The following is a 20,035-nucleotide window of genomic DNA, read 5'->3' as shown; positions in this document are numbered from 1 at the left end:
TGCCCATACTCGCTTGATCACATGCAGGAAATATTTTTGTACGCTGCTGCTATGCATGACTAAGAAAGGGGCTGTAGATAGAACAAGATGAGCTACAGGCTGTAATTTACACCTGACAGAGTGTGAACTTCATTGCAAGTCCTTTTAAAGGAAACTTGCTATTTTCTTCACACTCAGATAGACAGTGGTTCCATAAGAAATTGTGATCATTTTCCTGTTTTGTTTGTTCTACTGTGCTTTGTTTTTTATTTTTGCTAGGAAAAAGAATATTCCTCAATGTTATGCAATGCTGTGTTATCTCTAGGCCCAAGTCATGGTCCTGTGATGCTGGACATACCCCATAAGCAGAGAACAGCCTGATTAGGCAAGATTAATAAAGTGTGGGATAAAGAAAGGATTACTCCATTTCATGGGTGGGGGATCAAGGCACAGACAGTTTAACTTAGTTGCCTGAGGTCTATTGCAGAACTACATGAGAATCAGGAATCTCCTGGGTCCCTGTCCATCTACTTTTGCATTTCCAGAGAACTGAAGACTCCTTACTTGTTTTGGCTGGACTGTGATTTTGGATAGTTTGGAAGACATTTGGAGATAGAAAGGGTCCATTAGTCTTCCCTACTGAAAGAAATATTAGCAGGCAATTAGAGGAACAATAAATGGGACCCATTCAAACTGCTCCGCTTGCTGTTGCTCTGAGCTTCAGGCAAGAAGGTACATAGAGATCATTTAACCTGACCACTAGTGTCACCCAGGCACTCCTAAATTAAACCATATATTTTAGACAGAAATACACCAGTCTCACAAAGCATTTTCTATTCAGACTGTAAATTCAAGGGATGGGGCTTTGTTTTCTACATGTATCTGCATTGCACCTCCTGTAGTATACCTGGATGGACAAGGGCAGTTCATATTCCTGTCAGCTTAATCCCTTGCATCATCACAATTATTTTGATTAATTTGATACCTTGGAGCTTAAAAGAGCAAAGAAACCATTAACAACGTGAGCAGAGATGGTGCCAAAGAGGCATGGACACTGACCCTGAAAGCCTGTTCTTCCTCCTGTGTGCCAGAAGAGTTCTGTGCTGCTGTAGGGAGGGTACTGAGTGGTGGCCATCAAGCTACCTTGGGGGAAGCTTGGAGAACCTGCTGCGCCCCACTGCCCTTTACATGGGCTATGTCCTCTGCACATTCAAGTGTTGAAGTCAAGATTTAGCCCCAGGAGACCATGGTACAGAAGTTTGATGGATGAAAATATGAGCAGGTCAAAAGCCATCAGTTACCATATTCATAGCTACAGGCCAAATGCTTTATTCATAATGTTACAGTGAGAAAGTATTAACATTGCATTTGTTTAAAAAGTAACTAGAAGGCCATTTGTGACCCTTATAATACACATGTGAAGCAGTGCTCTGCTGGTTTACACCGGTTACATTCTGCTTTATATTTTCCAAGGGCCAATTTGCAAGGATTTTTACTGCAGTAACAATTGCTGTTTATGGACATAAGTAACTAATTTACCAGTGTTTCACATAGTGGCTTCATGGCTTCTGGTTCACATTTAAAGGTTCTGCAAATTTTTTGGTCTTGTTGTTGACTTTGTGTTGTTTCTGGTTGTATCTTGAAGCCTGGAAATGCTATATTACAGTAAAGTAAATACATTATTCTTGTTATTGCCCTTGTTATTAGAAAATATTTATATAGTGCAGTAAATTGACATTGTACTTTACCAACATAGATAAAGGCAAATTCTCTGCCCTCAAGAGCTTATAATTCAAATAAGACAAGACAAACAAACATGCAACACTTCGTAAAATGGTGGGTGAAATGATTATTAACTATGTGAAAGGGGGGAGGGCCTGAATGAGTAGAGGAGGATGCGATCTTCATCAGTGTTCTGAGTTTTACATCACAGTAGCATCTTAAGAGTCTTAAAAGGGACAAAAGCCTGGCTACACAAGGTGCTATGCAGAAGCCTGGCAGCAGGGTGGCCTTGCCCCTGGAATTCAGGACATCTCTGTCTCACTGACATCCCTGCTCTGGGGGCTCCTGGCTAAAGCCAGCGTCAGTCCAGTTACAGCACAAAGAGTGCCAGGTCTCTAGTAGGTTTTAGCCTTGCCTGGGGGAAAATCTACATGATTTCCTGCCCTGAAGAAGTGCAGTTTAAATTGAAGAAAGCAAATGCAAATACAAAAGGCATTTCAGGGAAAGGGGAAAGGGAGGCTTGTTGTCTGAGTAAAGGTACAGCAGGCCCACCTGGAGAGATTAAGGGCTTATTATACTCACCCTTATCTGCACTTCAAGCCTCCTCTGCCCTGCCTCCCTGGCAGATAGTTATGAGGGAGAAACCTCAAAATCATTTTTGTTGCCTGCACAGCATATAGCCGATGCACAGTAACTGGTATTCTCCTTATCTGACCTTATGTTAAATATGGTTTGCTTCTCCCTCAATGGAAAAGAAGGTGTCCAAGTGTCCTGTGAAGGAGATCACACCCACAGAGTATGTGATGTTCCTAAGTTTGCAGACCTGCAGTAACGTAGTGATCCCATACACAACTGTTCAGAAAACAGACAAAATTCCTGGCTTTGCTTAGCAACTTAGCTCAACCTCTGCTGAAAGCTGATGGTTATGACGAAGCACAGAGAGTACAGAAACTGTGCTCCATCCTGTAGGTTATGGGAAATCATCTTTGTTCCCCTTATTTACCCACAGCAAGCAACCTGGGAAAAGGGAAAGGACAGAGGGAAATTTCCTGTAGCTGTCTTCACTAAATCAAAATAAGATGCTGCCCCCAAACATGGCATAAAAGGATAAAGAGAGGCAGTAGCATCTTGGACTAGGCTGATGAGCAGAAATAGGGGACTGTGGTAGCTTAGAGGGATGTGTGATCTACACTGATCTTTAAAGTGGGAACTGCAAGGAGCAAGAGAGTTAAGTGTCTGGTAAAGAAAAGGAGCTGAGGAGATGGGATTTGTTTGGAAGTAGGAAGAAAAGGTCCAGGATGAATTATCTCTCTAGAGACCAGAAAGACGTAGGGCATCACAGTTGTAGGAACTGTGTTTGAGTGGGAGCTCCCGTTGTTAAACACTAATAGTCATATGTTGGTAAATTCACTGAGGACAGGCAGGGAAAAATGAGAACCAGAAGGCAAATTATCTCTCTAAATATCCATATGTATCTATATTTGGGGACATTCTTATGAGCTGTTGCAAACTGACTCATGATTTCTGTTCTCCTGAGGTTCGCTGTGCTGGAGTTATCAGGCAGGCAAAGGACAGGAGTGGGAGCCTAGTCCCTCAGACTGAGTGTCTTGTTGGGATTCATATGGCATGCAGGTTGCTGAGCGGTGATTGCGTTCCCAAGGCACAATTTGCTCAGCCCAGCTCATGTCGTCTCATGGGTGTCTGACAAAGCAGATGTCCATATCCAAAACTGCTGTGTAGAATTCTAGTCAGAGAAGTGAGATGTGTACCTCCAAGGTGTGTTTCATTGCCTAGTAGACGTAGGTGTCTGAAACAGGCTGTCAGAAATATCTGGTCCTCTCCATTTGCAATGAGGCAGCAGGAAAGCTCAGGCATAAATATATGCATTGGCTGAAGTTAGGTGAAATGAATCCCTCCCTCCCCTAATAAAACAGCACAAACAATACTATCTTGGCTGTGATGAGATATTTGGATGATGGAATGGCCCATGGCAGATTAAGGCAAGAATTGTGCCTCCATTGTAAAGAGAAGTGTGGAGTCAATGGATGGACATTAAAAAAAAAAACAAAAGCAAACAAACAAAGAAAAGCAAGGAAAAGTATTGGGAAGTAAAGGGAGAAGAACAGGAGATATACTAACAGGAATAGAAGTAATACAAGATAAATGAGACCAGGAAGCACACTACTAATTTAGAGCTTGTAGCTGGAGAAAAGATCCTCAGTGTGATGTGCTAAGAGGGGATGGCAGTTTTCGAAGTAAGGACAGATGTAAGTTGATAAAAGAGAGTGAGTTTTTCTCTTAAGCAGAATTTATCACCAGAAACCTTGAATTAAAACAAACAGAACCAGCCTAAACCTCTTTTTCTAGAATTTCACTTAGCACCTGTCACTGAGAGAATACTTGATGGTCTTGCATAAAATTTTGATCAATATGATTTCAGATCGCTTCAGTACTCCGCAAAAAAGGGCTCTGCAGATCGCCCAGGCACTTAACCAAGGACACTTAAATGTCACCTCTTGTCACAATTTGGTCCAATGATAAAAGCATGTTCTAAAAAGATGAAAATACTTTGATTGACAAGGATTCTTTTTCCCCCATGAATCTCTGCCTAAAAAGACAGGCTGCATTAACTCCAGGAGTTCAATTATACATTCTTTGAAGGAGAAGAAAAATGATAATGAATACATTTTAGAAACTTATAAAAATTTTCTTAAAATAGATTTTTCCATACATAATGCTACCACATGATACTTAACTGTCTCCTGGTCTTCTGGGGCTAGAAGAGAGCAGCCTTTGTTCATTTGGAAATTCAATAACAAGGCTCACCTGCTTCTGAAGGGCTGTATGATACTGTCCCTAGGGCTCTGCCACAGACAGGGCTTTCCTATCACTCTGTTCATTCTTACAGGAGGCGGCATGGGAGTGATTTCGCTTTAGGTTAGCCAAGAAACTGAAATGCTCTTTCTGGAAATGTGTCCCAGCTTGCTTTGGTCTCTATTTTTTTTTTTTTCCTTAAAAAAAGAAACAACCAAACAACCCTTTATATTGCATCTGCTTGAAGTAACTCTAGTAAACATGAGGTACGGACACTGTATGGTAGAGTGGGAGAAGGTATTTGTTAAGTGTGGTGCATTTTCATAGGTTTTTCTCACGCCCAACTGAATAAGCAATAGCATGTATAGACAACTTATAATGACTGGTATGTTATGGCGCTAAGAAAGCATTCCAGCATATCTCACTTAAGTATTCAGCCTTCAAGTGAAGTTGTTGAAGTGTGTTTGCTCAAGACTTGTTTTGGGTGCTTTCTCTGTTGTCTGAAATACACTGGTGTGGGAGGATGTCCCATATGTAAAGTGGCTGGTGGCCTTTAGTAGAAAACAGTGTGTTAAAAGGCCTATCATAAAAATGCTGCTGTAAGCAATGAAAAGATTTCAGAAGCAATTTTTTGTTGTTAAATATAAATTCTTGGAATGCAGGAACTTAAAGGAAGGATTGGACTAATTCAGTCAGCAAACCACTGTCCTCTTAAATGGGAAGCAAGTGATTCACAATTACAAGCTATCTTGGCAGAGTGAATAACAGAGATGAAATCATCAATTCACAACAACATTTTGTGTTTAAGGAATAATCAGACCTGTTTTTATCAAGACTGTGCTGCATTGCTAGCCTGAAAAGTTGCTTTTTCATTTTTTTTCCCCTTCTAGATGATTTTGGAACTGGGTATGCTTTTTCAATAACTAAGCTGGACTTCAATAATGCTTTCCTTAATGTGCCTCCAGATTCTGTTATTTGTAGACTTCAGCATATTCAGACTGCATCTCCTAAAGTACACACAAAAGAAAAAGTGCATTTGTAACCTGTTGTTTGCTCTGAGATGCCAGTGAAGTTTGGGATTTAGCATGAAATATGAGTAGGTGACCTTTCAAGGAGCATTGTAAGAGAATACCCGTTTATCTTGAAGACCTCTGTTTTATTTTTTTCTCACTGTTGAAATCTTCCAGTGTTCTGCTTTCCAAGGGAAATCTGGCCTTTGTGTGTACCGTGTGTTATCTTCAAGAAGTGCTGGGGCAGAGGATTTAGGTAATGCAGCATCTCAAATGAGCAGTTCTTCCAGAAAATGTGTTTTGTGTAAATTGGTTTTGTTAAATTTAGGGGAGAACTGTAAATATATTGTGATTCTTCTCAAAGTTGTCTTAGTCGTATCAGTATGGCCATGATTTATACATCATCTGTTTTTCAGTGAAAATTGGTGGAAAGGATACCTTGCAACTATGCAAAAACTTACATATACAGTGTACACAGTGAAAAGTGAAATCTCTTAATGCTCCAGCATACATTTTATGAGTTTATAAGAAGACAGGTTTTTAATGGCATAATCTTGAGTGAGCCAAGATGTTATAATTCATTTGTAAGACAAAAAATCGGAAGATCATGTAAGTGTACACATACCCAGAGGCTCAAAGAGGAGGACCCTGCTTATTTTCACTAGCTTCTGCCTAATAAAGGTGTTTTCTTAAGGAATGTGCCAGTCGCTGCAGAGTCAATGTTTGCTTTCAAAGGCCTCTTGTAAAAGGAACATGTGGCAGACAAAACCAGGTAAACAGGGTGACTCCTTGGAGGCCCCGAAATGCAACTGGTCTCTCTTCACTAGAGCTGTAGAGGGCTGAAGCATGCATTAGGTACCTAAGTTAGGATCCCATCACAGAAAATAAGTAACTCTAAAAAGAATGGTCTGGTGCCTCATAATTCTTTTTTAACTTAATTAGTAAATGTCATTTTGCAAATTGTTGTGAGAAATATGTGTTTTCCTTCAATGTCTTTTGAATTTCAGAATTTAGGTGAGTTTTTCTAGGTGTTAACATACCACTGATCATGCAAAAATATGAGACAATGGTCCTTCTTGAAATGAAGATATACTGCACATGCAATATAATTAATAAAAGCCATCTTCAGAGTCACATTGGAGATGTTCTGTTTTTCTCATGTGTTCCAGATAGGATGGCTACAGCACAAAAGTATCATGTTCGTTGTAGCTACTCCCAGTTCTCTTCTTTATCATAAGATGGTCAGAAGAAGTGGATAGTGACTGACAGCAAGTCCTTATTATCCTTTCTTTCTTGTCTTCTTTACTGGGAGTCCTGTCTGTAGGACACTGGGAAGAACCAGTACAAAATGCTTGATATATTTTAGGAGACAGCTGGAGCTACCCTTGTAAATGACCTGTACTTTGGCAGGTCAGTTGGAATGTGACCAACCTAATGACCGGTGCCCTCTGAATCACAGGGCACAGTGACACTTTGCACGTGCCATTCTTTTAAGAACTGGAAAACTCGCCTAGATGTTACAGTTCAAAAGATACCACATCGCTCCTTCCCATCTGTGTTGTCTCGAGAACAGTCAACATTTAACATCTTTGCAACTTGTAGTCCCAGGTTTTATAAGATTGGTGGCATCAGTCTTTTCCTTGAAGGATTTAGTGGTCACTAAAATTAGACAAAGAGGTGAAATGACTGAAGGTCACCCAGCAGGTCAGTGTCAAAGTTGAGTGGAGAACCTCCTCTTTGCATCTTGGGGCTGGCTGCTGACCTGGGCCCTCCACAGAGACTTGTTACAGTGGTTTGTTTAATCAGCTTTGCTCCATGTCATAATTCATTGTCTGTGGTGTTATGGATATCTAAAGGGTAGGATTTTAACTTAGCAATCTGCTGTGTTATTGAATTAGTTTTATGTTGTGTTAATTTCTTTGTCTCATGGCATTCATTGCCTGTGATAATTGATGCACAATATATAACCAACTTCTGAAGTCATTTGGGTAACTGCATTTAATTGCCTGGTATAAAATATGTGTACTAAGTACAATCTGCTGTGACTGCTATGACTGAGAAGTGCTCATTGGTATGGACTTGAGAGTGCTTTATCTTCCTGACAACCTGTCTGAGGAAAGTCTAAATGTCTCCCACAATCTGCCATTCGAGGGCTGGTACTTGCATTATGTCTGCAAAAAGAGAGACCACTAAAAGCGTTACATGGAATCGTTTTACAAAGTGTTTGGCATTGAAATTTTGTTAATCAGAAGCTCTCAAATAAGGAAGTTTGTATTAACATCCCAGCTTCTCCCAAACTTCAAAGAATTGCAGTGCCCAGAAGACTTTACACATTTTCTCCTGTAAGTCAGGCTTATGGCTTTATTTGCTTCTGAAGTTACTCCCCTGGAGTAAAGCTACTACCATGCGCAAGTGTTTATAAACACGGATTTCTTTCACATTTATCTTCAGGTCATTAATGCCTGAAGGAGTACCTAATAAATCAGGAATGCTTTCTAAAGGTGTGATGTCAGTGAAATGGTGTTGATTAATGTCTGCTCAGGACACACAGAATCTCTGCATAAACTTATGCTTTCTTGCCTGATTAACCAGTATCACAGTAATTTCTTTTATTTTTAAGAAAGAAAGAATCTTTGCTAGTAGATGTATTTCTCATCAAACACAGCACTTTGCTTTTTATACGACCTAGTGAGTGAGTTTATTTGTTTCCCTGGCTTGTTTTGTTTCCAACGTCATGAAGGGTATAATAGTAATGTCTGTGCTATACAGAGAATTGCTGAAATTTGTTCAAAGCTGATTTTACCTTAAGCATTAATGAAACCTTCCCCATCTGAATTTTCAAAAGTTTTTAAACAAAAGCTAATGTTTAAGTCTAAATCAGGTGTGAAATGCCTGTGAGATTACTTTAACTGTATTATGTTGCTCTGTGTTAATGTAACCAGCAAGCTGTCAGTAGAAGGGATGTTCACAATTAGTACTTTTCTTTTTAAGAGAGCTAGTTTCTGCAGGCTGTACCATTAGTTCTGCCTACAGCTTACTGCAAATTATGCAGTGTTCATAGGTGCATTTATGCTTGCTGTTCAACTCTCTTCTACTGACAAGATGGCCTGCGGCAGTTCTAGGTTGGATATAACTAATTTCACTTTAGGCTCCTCACATGCTCGTTTGTGTTTTTATCCTCTGGTCCAGCCTGCACTGCATCCAGGTCCTGCTGGTAAAAGAGTAGACTTGATGGCCAGAGAGAAGGCAAAGGTGCACGAAGCCAGCATGGGCTGTGAGAGTGTTTCAAGCAAAGCCCTTCATGGCATATTGGGCAGAGCTGGTGGCATAGTACAACAGGATTTTCACCAAGTAACCCTCTGATTCTGCTTTATTTCATACTCATGGTGTTATGTTCTTCCTCCCCTGCAAGGACTTTGATATACTTCAATGAATTAGCCACAGGTATTCGTTAAAGTGTGAAATAATGTGGACGACGTGGTAGAAGGTAAACACAAAAAAGTCGCCTGTTAATTCCCAGTAGGCTGAGGTGCATTTGTCTAACTCAGTGTTTGATTCTTTATGGACCAGTTTCCATTTCTGGCAGAGCTCATACAACTGCACTGTGGGTTTGGAGGAAAAATAGTGTAGAGTTTGGCAGCAGACTTTGTCACCTAGGGCACACAAGGCAGTAAAACAGGGGGACTGAGGGAGTGGCAGGGAGAGTCTGAGACCCATTTCTAGACCTTATTCCAATAATCCAGGTCTGTCTGACATACCTTTATCCCAAAACCACAGGGCAGCACCTCCTTCCCCCCCAGTAGTCAGGGTGATGCATTATGCAGACAAGCAAGTAGCACACACAAAGTTATGAAGAGGCATTTCATCACTCTTGGCTTTCAGACACACCTTCCTACATCAAGGCATCAAGGCTGTTGGTCATGGGAAGAAGTGAACCACTCTCATCTGAGCTATTCAGCATATATGTGTAAATCAAGATTGATTTGGGAATGGTTCATAAAGAACGAGGGGGGCTGTATTGTGTGAGAAATAACTTACAGGGAGAAATAACATTCAGCCAGCTCTAACCTTGAAATAGATGTTTGTGGTCAGAAGTTTATAGCCTGAGTGGAAAGAGCTAAGTGCAAGTTTAAGGAGCTGAACAAGAGACACCCAGTTTTTAAAAACTTGACATAAATCTGAGGTGGCTTGCCTTATGTTAGTCACATTCCCTTCAGAGGACTTTAGTTCAATGTTTGTTTAGTGTTTATAGAAGTTATTTAAAAGCTAATTTTATGATAAAATTATTTTATGTTATTTATAATGAATAGTGGAGATCAAATAAGAATTGGAATTGCAAATTCAGTATTAAGAGTTGATAAATACTGACTTTTAAATAAGCCCACTGTAGATTTGAACAAAATGCTTTTTAACCTAGCATACTGGTTATTTGAAAATTGCAGCATACTAAAAAATGTACAGCAGTGTCTGTTCCTGACTCTTCCCTCATTTTCACAGCTATTGAAGTGGTCATGTTCCTATGAAGTGATCTGTACAGTGTCAGGGAATTATAATATAAAACTTTCTGGCTTGTACTTTATGCACATCACATGAAAGAAAGAAGAGTGTAGGAGGCACTAAGCTAAAATATAGCATAATGATGTTAATTGTGTCTTTTCTAAAGATGAATTCTTAGGGCTTGCATGTTGGCAACCTCTTAAGATCTTTCAAGTACTTTATTAAAGACAGCACAAATATCTTAGGGCTGAACCAGTCACTGAGGTGTGCCTGCACAGCATTAATGACCTCCCCGATATTTGTAAGCATGTGGTCAGTTGTTGGCCACTAGTACCAAACAGACCCCTGGGCCAGCCGAAAAATAATGCAGCCCACCTTCACCCCCAGTCGCATATAACTAATGCACAAAAAATAACATGGGCATTTATCTGTGGTCATCTTCACCCCAGTGTTTTCTCCCTCTGCTATGAGTACTGGGAGCTCACAGCCTTTGCTAATGCCCCTTGCCCATTCAGTCATTCAGCTTCCTTTCTGACCGATGACGTGCTAATGTTGTTAGCTTCACAAACAACAGTAACAGCAAGAAGTTACCGTTATGTAAAATTCATGGTTTGACAGATATCTGATGTGTGCTTTTGCTAGAAACAAATACTCCACCTTTGCTTTGAGCTAACTAACCTTTCTGAGCCAAAGATATGGTGTTACTTAAGGAGCAGGCATCTTCCTTAGCTTTGTTAGGTTTGCTTACTTTACATGTCCCTGCAGGTTCCATTTTGTAAGTCATTGCAGTGTGGTTTTTTTTCCCTATTCATCTCAGAACAGGAAACTGTTTCCTTGAAACTTGCAACATCCGTTAATTATGAACAGTGAAAAAAAAAAAAAAACATATTCATCACTTAATATGTTCTTTCAGCTGAGGCCTTCAAGCCAAGGAGGCTGTGTAGCTACTGATAAGACCTAATTTGTGAAGGGCTTTTCAGCAGTCTGACAGGTTCATACATGGCAGTCTTTGTTCAGCAGGCAAAGTAGAGCATTCTCTGAAACACCTTTACGGCAGTCACTAAATGCATATAAGGAGGCTGGGGCAGGTGATCCAGAGGGAGTGGGCAGCAGCAGTGTTGCTTGACAAGAAAAGCACAACATGGTCCCAAAAGCCAAACATATCCTGGGCTGCATCCAAAGGAGTGTGACCAGCAGGTCAAGGGAGGGATTCTCCCCCTTTGCTCTCATGAGATCCCACCTGCAGTGCTGCATTCAGCTCTGATTCACCCCCAACATAAGAAGGACGTGGACCTGTTGGTACAAGTCCAGAGAAGGCCACAAAGATGATCAGAGGGCTGGAGCACCTCTTCTGCGGAAAGAGGCTGAGTTTGGCTTGTTCAGCCTGGTGAAGAGAAGGTTCTGGGGAGACCTTAGAGCAGCTTCCAGTGCCTAAAAAGGGCCTACAAGAAATCTGGAGAGGGACTTTTTACAAGATCATTTAGTAGTGACAGGACAAGGGATGCTTTATGTGGACAGAGGAGAGTTTTGTATGATACATGGAACTAGGTGATCCTTAAGGTTTCTTCCAACTCAAACCATTCTATGATTTTATGGTTCTGAAAGTGGTCTGGTTTTTTGCAACTATGTTCTGATTGAAGCACTTGATAGTTGATTTCATCTTTTCTCTTTCAGAGCCTAATGAGCTGTGTATGGGCCTTGCGTTCAGTGATATCCCACGTCAAGATGCTGCTAATACAGTAGTTAATTATTCCTAGCTGAAGAAGTCTAACAGGAGCAAAAGGAACTGGGGAAAAGCAATGGCTGCCGGTAAATATCTCAGGTCTTCAAAGGTCATAAGAAAATAGCTGGAAAGAGCTGATTTCAGCTGTGAGTGGGGAGGGTTGAAACAAAAATGTGTGATCACACCTTGAGTTTGGGGATTCAGTATTGGAAAAATACCATTTCTTAGCTATCCAACCCACTCTTCCTCACACAACCCAGAGAAATCCATGTCATATTCATAATTCTCTTTTGGTTTTAGACAAAACACCTCGATATTTCCCAAAGTGAATAGATTTGGTTTGACCTCTTTTTAGTTAAGGGCTAATTTATTCTTAAATCTTTTACATAAAACCACACCTTTAGAAAAATGGGGTAACCAGGGGAAACTCTTTTCTTGGATTCTCCTGACAGGTTTCTGGCAAGTTGTCACAGATTATATACAATTAAATCATATCAGAGGGTTTCAGGGCAATTCATTCAGGTTGGGAGAGGCATCAGAAGCTCTCCACTCCAACCTCCTGCTCAAAGCAAGGCCAGCCATAAGGCCAACCCAGTTGCTTACAGCTTTATCAAGTTGAGTCTAGGAAGCTGCCAGAGGTGGTGACTGCACAGCCTGTTCCTCTACTTGACTGTCCCCATGGTGAAAAAGTTTTCCATATAACCAGCCCAAATCACTCTTGTTTCATTTTATGTCTTTGAATGTTTCCAATGTCTTTATGTTTTGCTACAAAATAGTAAGCACTATTATTAGCGGTCTAAAAGGTGAATCATAATTAAGAAACAAACCCAAAATAAGCAGTGAGTTTGGTATCTCATTTTCACTTAAAGTTTTGGTTAAAGATCCTGTCATGTTGACTTTTCTGCTTACAGTGTGCTTCTTTTCTTGCAGCAGCTGATGGTTTGGGAAGTATAGCTATAGATACCACACAACTTAACATGTCAGTCACTGATCCGACAGCTTGGGCTACAGCTATGAATAACCTAGGGATGGTTCCAGTAGGACTAGCTGGACAGCAGCTCGTGACAGGTAAGATTTTTCTTTTTTAAAGAGATTTCTTGTAAAATCTATGAATTCTTTGAGTCCTTTTAAAAATATATGGAATGATTTCTGAGGTTATTATATTTTTAGATTCTGAAAACATCACCTGTGATTAATATTGCATACCATGTATTAGTCTCTTATCATAGTAGGTATATAATCCATATTATATTTTAACCTTGTGGAAAAGCCAAAACTCCTTGGGGAAATTAAACAACTAAACCATTGATCCTTATGCTGGGTCAAGATCAGAAGGCAGGTCACATAAGGGAAGCATTTGTTTCTGTTTCTCTGTTCAAGCAGGATGTCTTGAGGTTCTGCCAAGGAATATCCTGGGCTGGGAACTCTTGACTGGAGAAAGATTTTGAATTTATGTTAATTGGGCAGAAAACGACAAAGCCCGTTCAATTTGTATGCTCGGTTGATATTAGTGAGGTGAAGCTTTCCTATCAGGTGTGTGCTTATTTACTTCCTGCCTGACTCCATAAATTGAATTTGAAGAGGTTGCTGTTGTTTGCTTTTGTTATTTCACTTCCCAAACATAGTTGGGGAGAGTGTTACAGGGGATTGGTTATTCCAACAACAATAAAAAGAACATTTTGAAACCAACAGTGTTTCACAGACAAGCCTGGACATATCAGATGTCATTGTCAACAGCAGAGGCCCAGGAAGTTGGGATTAATAAACCTTCATTCCTCCTGTGAGGTAAAGAAAAAATACTTTTATATGGGTGGATGCCCTACAGACACAAGACACATGCCAAGCCTATGACAGATCTCCTCTGGAAGCTGCATTGCCACTTCAGCTTAAGAAGAGCTGTGCAACACATGGATCAGAGCAGCATCCTGTCACATCTGTGCCCGTCCATGTAGTCATGGATGCAGCGAGGCAGGTCATGATGTAAATCACTCTGCCTGCCTCACCAGGGATGTGTGACACTTAATTTTGGCCAAATATGTCCCCTTCTGACACTGGGAACTGAGTGGGGCTGTGCCAGATCACAGCTGATGGTCTGGCTCTGGATTACCTGTTTTACAGGCGGGTAAACTAAGCTGCAAGAAGGCTCATTTATAATGAATCAGTCTCAAACAGAGAGTTTAGCTCATGGAGGCTGTGAACTGATTCTTAGTCTCTGGCTTTAACACTCATGATTAAAAGAAACAAGCAAAGCAACCCACTCCTCAGGAGCCAGTTCTGTTCAGTGTTTTTATCAATTACCTGGATGCAGGAGTTGAGTCCACACTAAGTTTGCTGATGATACTAAATTAGGAGGAGCCGTTGATTACCTTGAGGGTAGAGAGGTCTACTGTAGAGATCTGGATAGAGTAGAGCAGTGGGCAGTCATCAACCATATAATGTTTAACTAGGACAAATGCCAAATTCTGGTGTATTCCTGGATGTACGTGTGGACTGGGGGTAAAAGAGGCCAGAGTGGTGCCCAGCAGAAAGGGGTCTGGTGTTTTTGGTTTATGGGAAGCTCAAAAGGAGACATCAATGGTGGTGAAAGGACTAGAGAACAAGGCTTAAGAGGAGCAGCTGAGAAAAGCTGAGAAAAGGAGACTGATAGGAGACCTCATTGCTGTCTACAACTTCCTCATGGGAGTGTATGGAAAGAGCAGTGCTGATCTCTTCTCTTAGTTGTTTAATAATACGATGTGAAGGAATAGCATAATCCTTCGACAGAAGATGTTCAGATTGGTTATTAAGAGAAAGTTCTTCAATGTGAGGGTGGCCAGGCACTGGAACACACTCCTTAGGTCATTGTGTGTTGGTGTTCAAGCTTTTGGACAGTGCTCTTTGATATATGGTTTAATTTTTAGGTTGTCCTGTGTGGAGTCAGATTTGGACTTCATGATTGTTGTGGGTCCTTTCCAGCTCAGGAGAGTTTATGGTTCTAAGTGCTGGTGGTGAGAAAGCTTTCCCCTTTTTCTGGTGGGCCTTTGCCTGCAGGTGTTTTGCTCAACCTGAATGCGATTACCTCCAAACCTGAAAATAGCCACACCAGTCAAAATCAGCTTCTGCTGCTTTCATTTAAAAGCATCTCGATTGCATATCCCCTAGAGGTTTACCCACCTTTTTCGCTTTCTTTCTTCCTCTGTCTCTCCAGTTTCCATGTAAATCGTGTCCTCAGGTGTGCTATGCAATCCCTACATGGCAGCCTCATCTCATGTGCAGTGCTTTTCCCCAAAAGGGATGATCTCCAGGAATTTATTTAATTGCCATCTACCTACTGTAATTTCTATGAGTATGTGTATCACGTATTGTAGGAGTGTTGTACAAGTCAGTTTGTATTTGTTCAGCATTTTCTATGTATGAAAGGTGCCATAAGTAATAAATATTAATTACTGAAGTGCTGTCTGATTTCTCTGTGGGTGCAGAACTTCTTTTCTTTCCTTTTGCTTTCCTTTGTTTGAGACTCTTGTATTTTCAAAGTAAATAGGTGCTTTGACACATCATTATATTTCCTCATGATTCATAGGTTTTTGACACATTTTCTTCATCGCAAATCCATAGTGGCAAAACCACAACTTACCATGAAAAGACAGACTTCTTTGCTATAATATATTTACTGTATCTGCATTCAGTGAGTGTTTGCATCACTATGTCTGACCAAATACCTAGTCCTTAGCTCTTTCTGACTTTCTTTAATTTTTTTGCTATTAATCTTAGTAATGAACTCATCTTTGTCAGCAGTCACGTATTACTTTTGTTACTGTCATCTGTGACATTTCTCAGAGATGAAAATGACACATCTATGTCCCAGTGTGAACTTCATGTCTGTCTTTAAAAACTTATTTTATTCTTTCTTTCCTTCCTTGATGACAGGTAGGAAAGCAGTAAGTAGTTTAGATTAATCTTAGACAGAGTGTGATCTCTCCTGGATATCTTTACATAACCTGCCATAGTCTGAAATATGGTGTATGGTATTCATCTATATCCTGACATATCTCTTGGTTCTCTGACCTTTCAGTTTCCAAAGGATTTATCCATTCACAGCTTTTCCTTCACAAACCTAACCAGTTCCTATTTCCTAAACTGCATTTTTGTTCTTGTAGGTATGGAGCCCGTATGATCTATTAAGTCTTTTTAAAGGTTTTTGGTGGGGCTTTTTTTGCCAACTGTTGTTAACTTTGCTGCTGTGTAACGTGCTGGGATGCCTGCCTTGTAACAGTTATGCTCCCCACTTTGCAATCTGTGAAGCTCTTGCCTAGCCTGAGAGTTTGTTAAAATGACAGCTAAAGCTTCTGCAACATCTGGACAATGCTCTTCTTACAGCCTGGGATGTAGGCTGTCTGATCTTGGTAACTAATCAATTTTAAGCACTGCTAACCTTTTAATACCAGTTTAGATGATATCTGCACTCTATTTAATTCCTTATCTCCCAGTGTTGTAGAACTGGATTTTTGATCTAGGCAAATGTCAGAGCCTTTAATTTGTAAAGATGTATTCTTGTAAATAGTTGTATATTATCTCTTCTGTTTCTACATATCTTTTGCTTACATTTATTATTATTTATAAAGCTTACCTTTTTCCATAATATTTGGCTACTGTGTAACATATACACTAATATATTCATTTATACATTATATATACATAATTCATACAATAAACTGTACTTTAATAATGCAATAGTTAAAGTGTTAAAGATTGATGTGAAATAGTTATGGCTGAAAAGCATTTTCATTCTAAACCTCACCTTTCAACAGATTATAATTTTTATAATTTTTTTCCCAAAAATTGCCCTTTGGGCTAAATTTTCTCATGGTTGGTCTCAGTCCAGAGTTAAAAATAATGCTGGAAAGGTTGGAGAATATCTGTTTTGTTACATTTTAGGGCTAGCAGAAAAACTCGGTGACCTCAGGCCAACTAAGAATGTTTTATTTTGCTTTTGCATTGGTAATTTTTAAAGGCAATTTTGGCATTTCTGAATTTAGTGTTCTTGCACTTTAATTTGTTTCAGCAAATGGCAACAGGTCATCTGCCTTCTAAAGGAAGAAATCCTGCCAGGGAAGTTATTTACGTCCCTGGTTCAGTTTAGTTCTTATTTCACTAATGAACCATTGCCCTAAAAAACAGGAAGCAATCTTGAGATAGTTTTCTCCATGACTTAGATGACCTAAACATTTGTTAGTCAAAAATGGTATATGTCAAAAGTTCCCCAGTACAAATGAACATGAAGAGTGGTACGTAAGTGGTAATTCTTTCAGACTTAGTTAAGCTCATACCCAGTGCTGCATACTTGTGCTCTTAAAGGGAAAAATAACAAACCACAAGGGCAGACATCCATTAAAGTTATAGATCTGCCTAGATGTCAAGGATATGCCTGAAAACTCATGCCTTCTACTTATTTACAGGACAGTTATCACGGCGTATTTTTCCATGGGAGTCTGGACAATGGCCTCAGCCTCAGGACATTAAAATTTTCAGTGGTCCCTAGTCTTGTTTCTGCTGAAGTTAGACTTTGACCAGTTGTACAAAATTCTAGTGAAATCAGAGACTAAGAAGGTTTGAACCCTAGCATCTTGCTTACCAAAAAGTATAAAAAAGAGGTAACACCATTTTTATGACCTCAGGCATGTATTTTTTAGACACTGGAGGCTGTGAAATGTTAGATACATCAAACTTTCTGGTTTTCCATTTGTCTTCGCTTTCCCACACACTTGTCTTTTGACCTGATTTCAGTGGAACATAGGAGCTGTCAGTTCCAATCAGGTCACCTCACTCAGGACTGTGCTTTTGGCAGTGTTGAGTATCCAGTACTTCACAGGGAGAGACCTACAAGGCAAATCAGTGCTGAAGTGCTTCCCCCTCTGATGGGCTTTCCTCTTGATCATTAATATATAGAATAGGGTTCTCCAGACTAGAGGCTGTATTTCCTAACCAAGTCATAGCTCAGGAAAACTTCACTTCCGGAAGCAGCCCCTGCAACAGTAAGTGTTGCAATTCTAAAACCCCACACTTGCTGAGAACAGAAGAAAAGGGAAAATTTCCATCTAGAGACTCCTAAATCCCAAGACACAAGGTTAAATATCTCTTCCAGAAGTTTATTAGCTCAAGACCTCCACATATTTGGAGACGTAATATTCAAACTCTTTCTTTCTTCAGAATGAATGCTGTAACTAAAAGCAATCATTAGATTCAGATTTCAGTTAGTCTCAAGCACTTTTTCCATGGGATGGGCATATCAGGGGGAAAACTTTTACTCTAGTATCTCAAGTTGTCACTGATTCCTACACAGAGGAGAAGACCTAGGAATTGTTTAAGAAAAATCAAGGGTGTGCTGAAACTTAAGAATTCTCTCATCATTCAGCCTTGGCTATGGAGAAGTCATTTAATCTTCAGTGTTTTTCTACCATAAAATAGATGAGGCATGCTTTATGAATTATTGCTCACTGCAGGTAATCATACGCTGACTAAATTGTAAACATATCCCTCATTGTTCTTGTTGTGTCCTATTTTTGTAACGTTAATGAAGGAAAATCAAATAAACCAGGAAATCAAGGTATATTTGATTATACTCAGCAGTTGCCTCCCCCCCCCCCCCCCAAAAAAAAAAGACTGTACAATAAGCAGTGCTGAAGTCTTTAAGTCAGCTGGCTAGAAGACTCTGAGAACTCTCGTGTGTATACTTCTTCTGTGCCCTCTCCATTACTGGAGGCTTGGAGCCACTGATAGCCATCTGGCAGTCTCATTTCATTTTGCCCATGCTATCCCATTACCTGTTAAAGCTTCCTTTTTCTACACTTCATTGTTTAGCCGCTGAACCAATGTGCCAATGTGCACATAACTTGAATTGTCCAAGACATGCCTAACAAAACACAGCTTCCTTTTCTGTAATTAATACTGACTTCCTGCTAATTGATTGGAGGGTCTTTCCAGTTTTAAAGTGAGACACTTGTATTATGACCAGTAGTCAGTTTTTAAAGGCAAAAAAATTCTTCAGCATCCATAATTTGTGACTAAAATTTAGCATATTCCAGATGTAAGCTTTGAAATGCATAGGCAGCTGGTGAAGGCACACCACGCACTCTTGTTCCCCTGCCCCTGTAAGGTGCAGACCAGAAGTAGCTGTTGGCAGAGTTCATCAGGCCAGTGGCACGGTAGCGTACAGTGTGTTTATTCTTGTTCTGAATGCTGCACTGTCTTGACATCTGGCAGTAAAAGAAGATATGAAAAGTCTTAATAAAATCTGCAGCTTTCTATAGGTTTTGCAAACCCCTTGAGGTTACAAGGTATCTTCAAAAAGGCATCTTCTCAGCTGTTACAGCTTCCCAACCTGTTTTATACATTGTGTTTTGTTGACAAGCCAGCCTGTGGAGCTAGAGAAATGTAATAAGGCATATTTGGAAGAAAATGATCTAATTTTACTAATTTTATTCTAGTTCCTTCCTCCTTTATTTTTATAGTCTCCACTACAGAAACATTGCATTTTAGTCAAGAGGAAAACATTTACCATTTAAATTACCTGAATGAGCAATCAGAATAATTAAAGACATGTGAAACATACTCTAAAGGATGAAAGTCAAGCCTGTATCCAGATAAAATGATATATTTTTATTATTGAGACACGAGAAAGCAGCAAGAGTGGAAGAGAATAGGTTCTGTGGGAATCCCAGTATGTGGAGCCACTGAGAACATCTCTGAAGTATTATATATTAGTGTAACAACTAGGTTTTTTTCATTGACCTGAAAAGCGCCTGCAGAGTTAATCACACTTTCTATCATGTGAGTGTTACTCAAGGAGACTTCACACCAGGGAACATTAAAGTGCTAGGAACAAACATAGCTTATAACAGAAAAAGGAGATAGATTTGACAGCCAGAGGAAATGTGTCAGAAACTCTTAAGTGCCTTTGACACACGATAGGGTTAAGTGTGCCTCTTAGGTCATTCAAGTACCTCCTCTATATTAGACCTTAATTGAGGCCAAGGATGAAGATAATGACTAAAATCTGTTTGGAGCTTAAAGATAAATACTGCTTTTAACATGATATGAGGGGCTGAATGTCCCAAATAAGGAAGAATCAGAGGTGAACAGAGGTGCATAAAGGGAATTACTAAGTGCAAAGCTCGTGTTGTGTTGTGCAAAGCTTGCATTGTATGTGAAGTGGAGGCTTTTTCAGGAGTATAGCATCTCTCTCTCTGTTGTTATATTTTTGTCCAGGACAGTTAGCAGTTTAGGAAAACAGACTGATTACTATTTGCATAAC

General features: G+C 39.9%; 1 protein-coding gene across 1 annotated transcript in view; it reads left to right on the top strand.

Moving 5' to 3' along the window:
• Window positions 1–12,677: 12,677 nt before the first annotated feature.
• The window catches only part of ENOX1 (ecto-NOX disulfide-thiol exchanger 1), a gene marked incomplete at its 3' end in the record, with an annotated part of 138,140 nt that continues 130,782 nt past the window's right edge, over window positions 12,678–20,035 (top strand). Inside the window, exon 1 of the mRNA XM_080613609.1 lies at window positions 12,678–12,813. Coding sequence (XP_080469735.1) covers window positions 12,723–12,813 — 91 coding nt within the window. The 5' untranslated portion in view covers window positions 12,678–12,722. The remainder of the gene's footprint in view (window positions 12,814–20,035) is intronic.

The sequence above is a fragment of the Psittacula echo genome, assembly GCF_963264785.1.
Source record: "Psittacula echo genome assembly, chromosome: 3".
In the NCBI taxonomy this organism is placed as follows: domain Eukaryota; kingdom Metazoa; phylum Chordata; class Aves; order Psittaciformes; family Psittacidae; genus Psittacula; species Psittacula echo.
The sequence above is the reverse complement of the archived record's forward strand: the minus strand, read 5'-3'. Positions and strand labels throughout refer to the sequence as shown.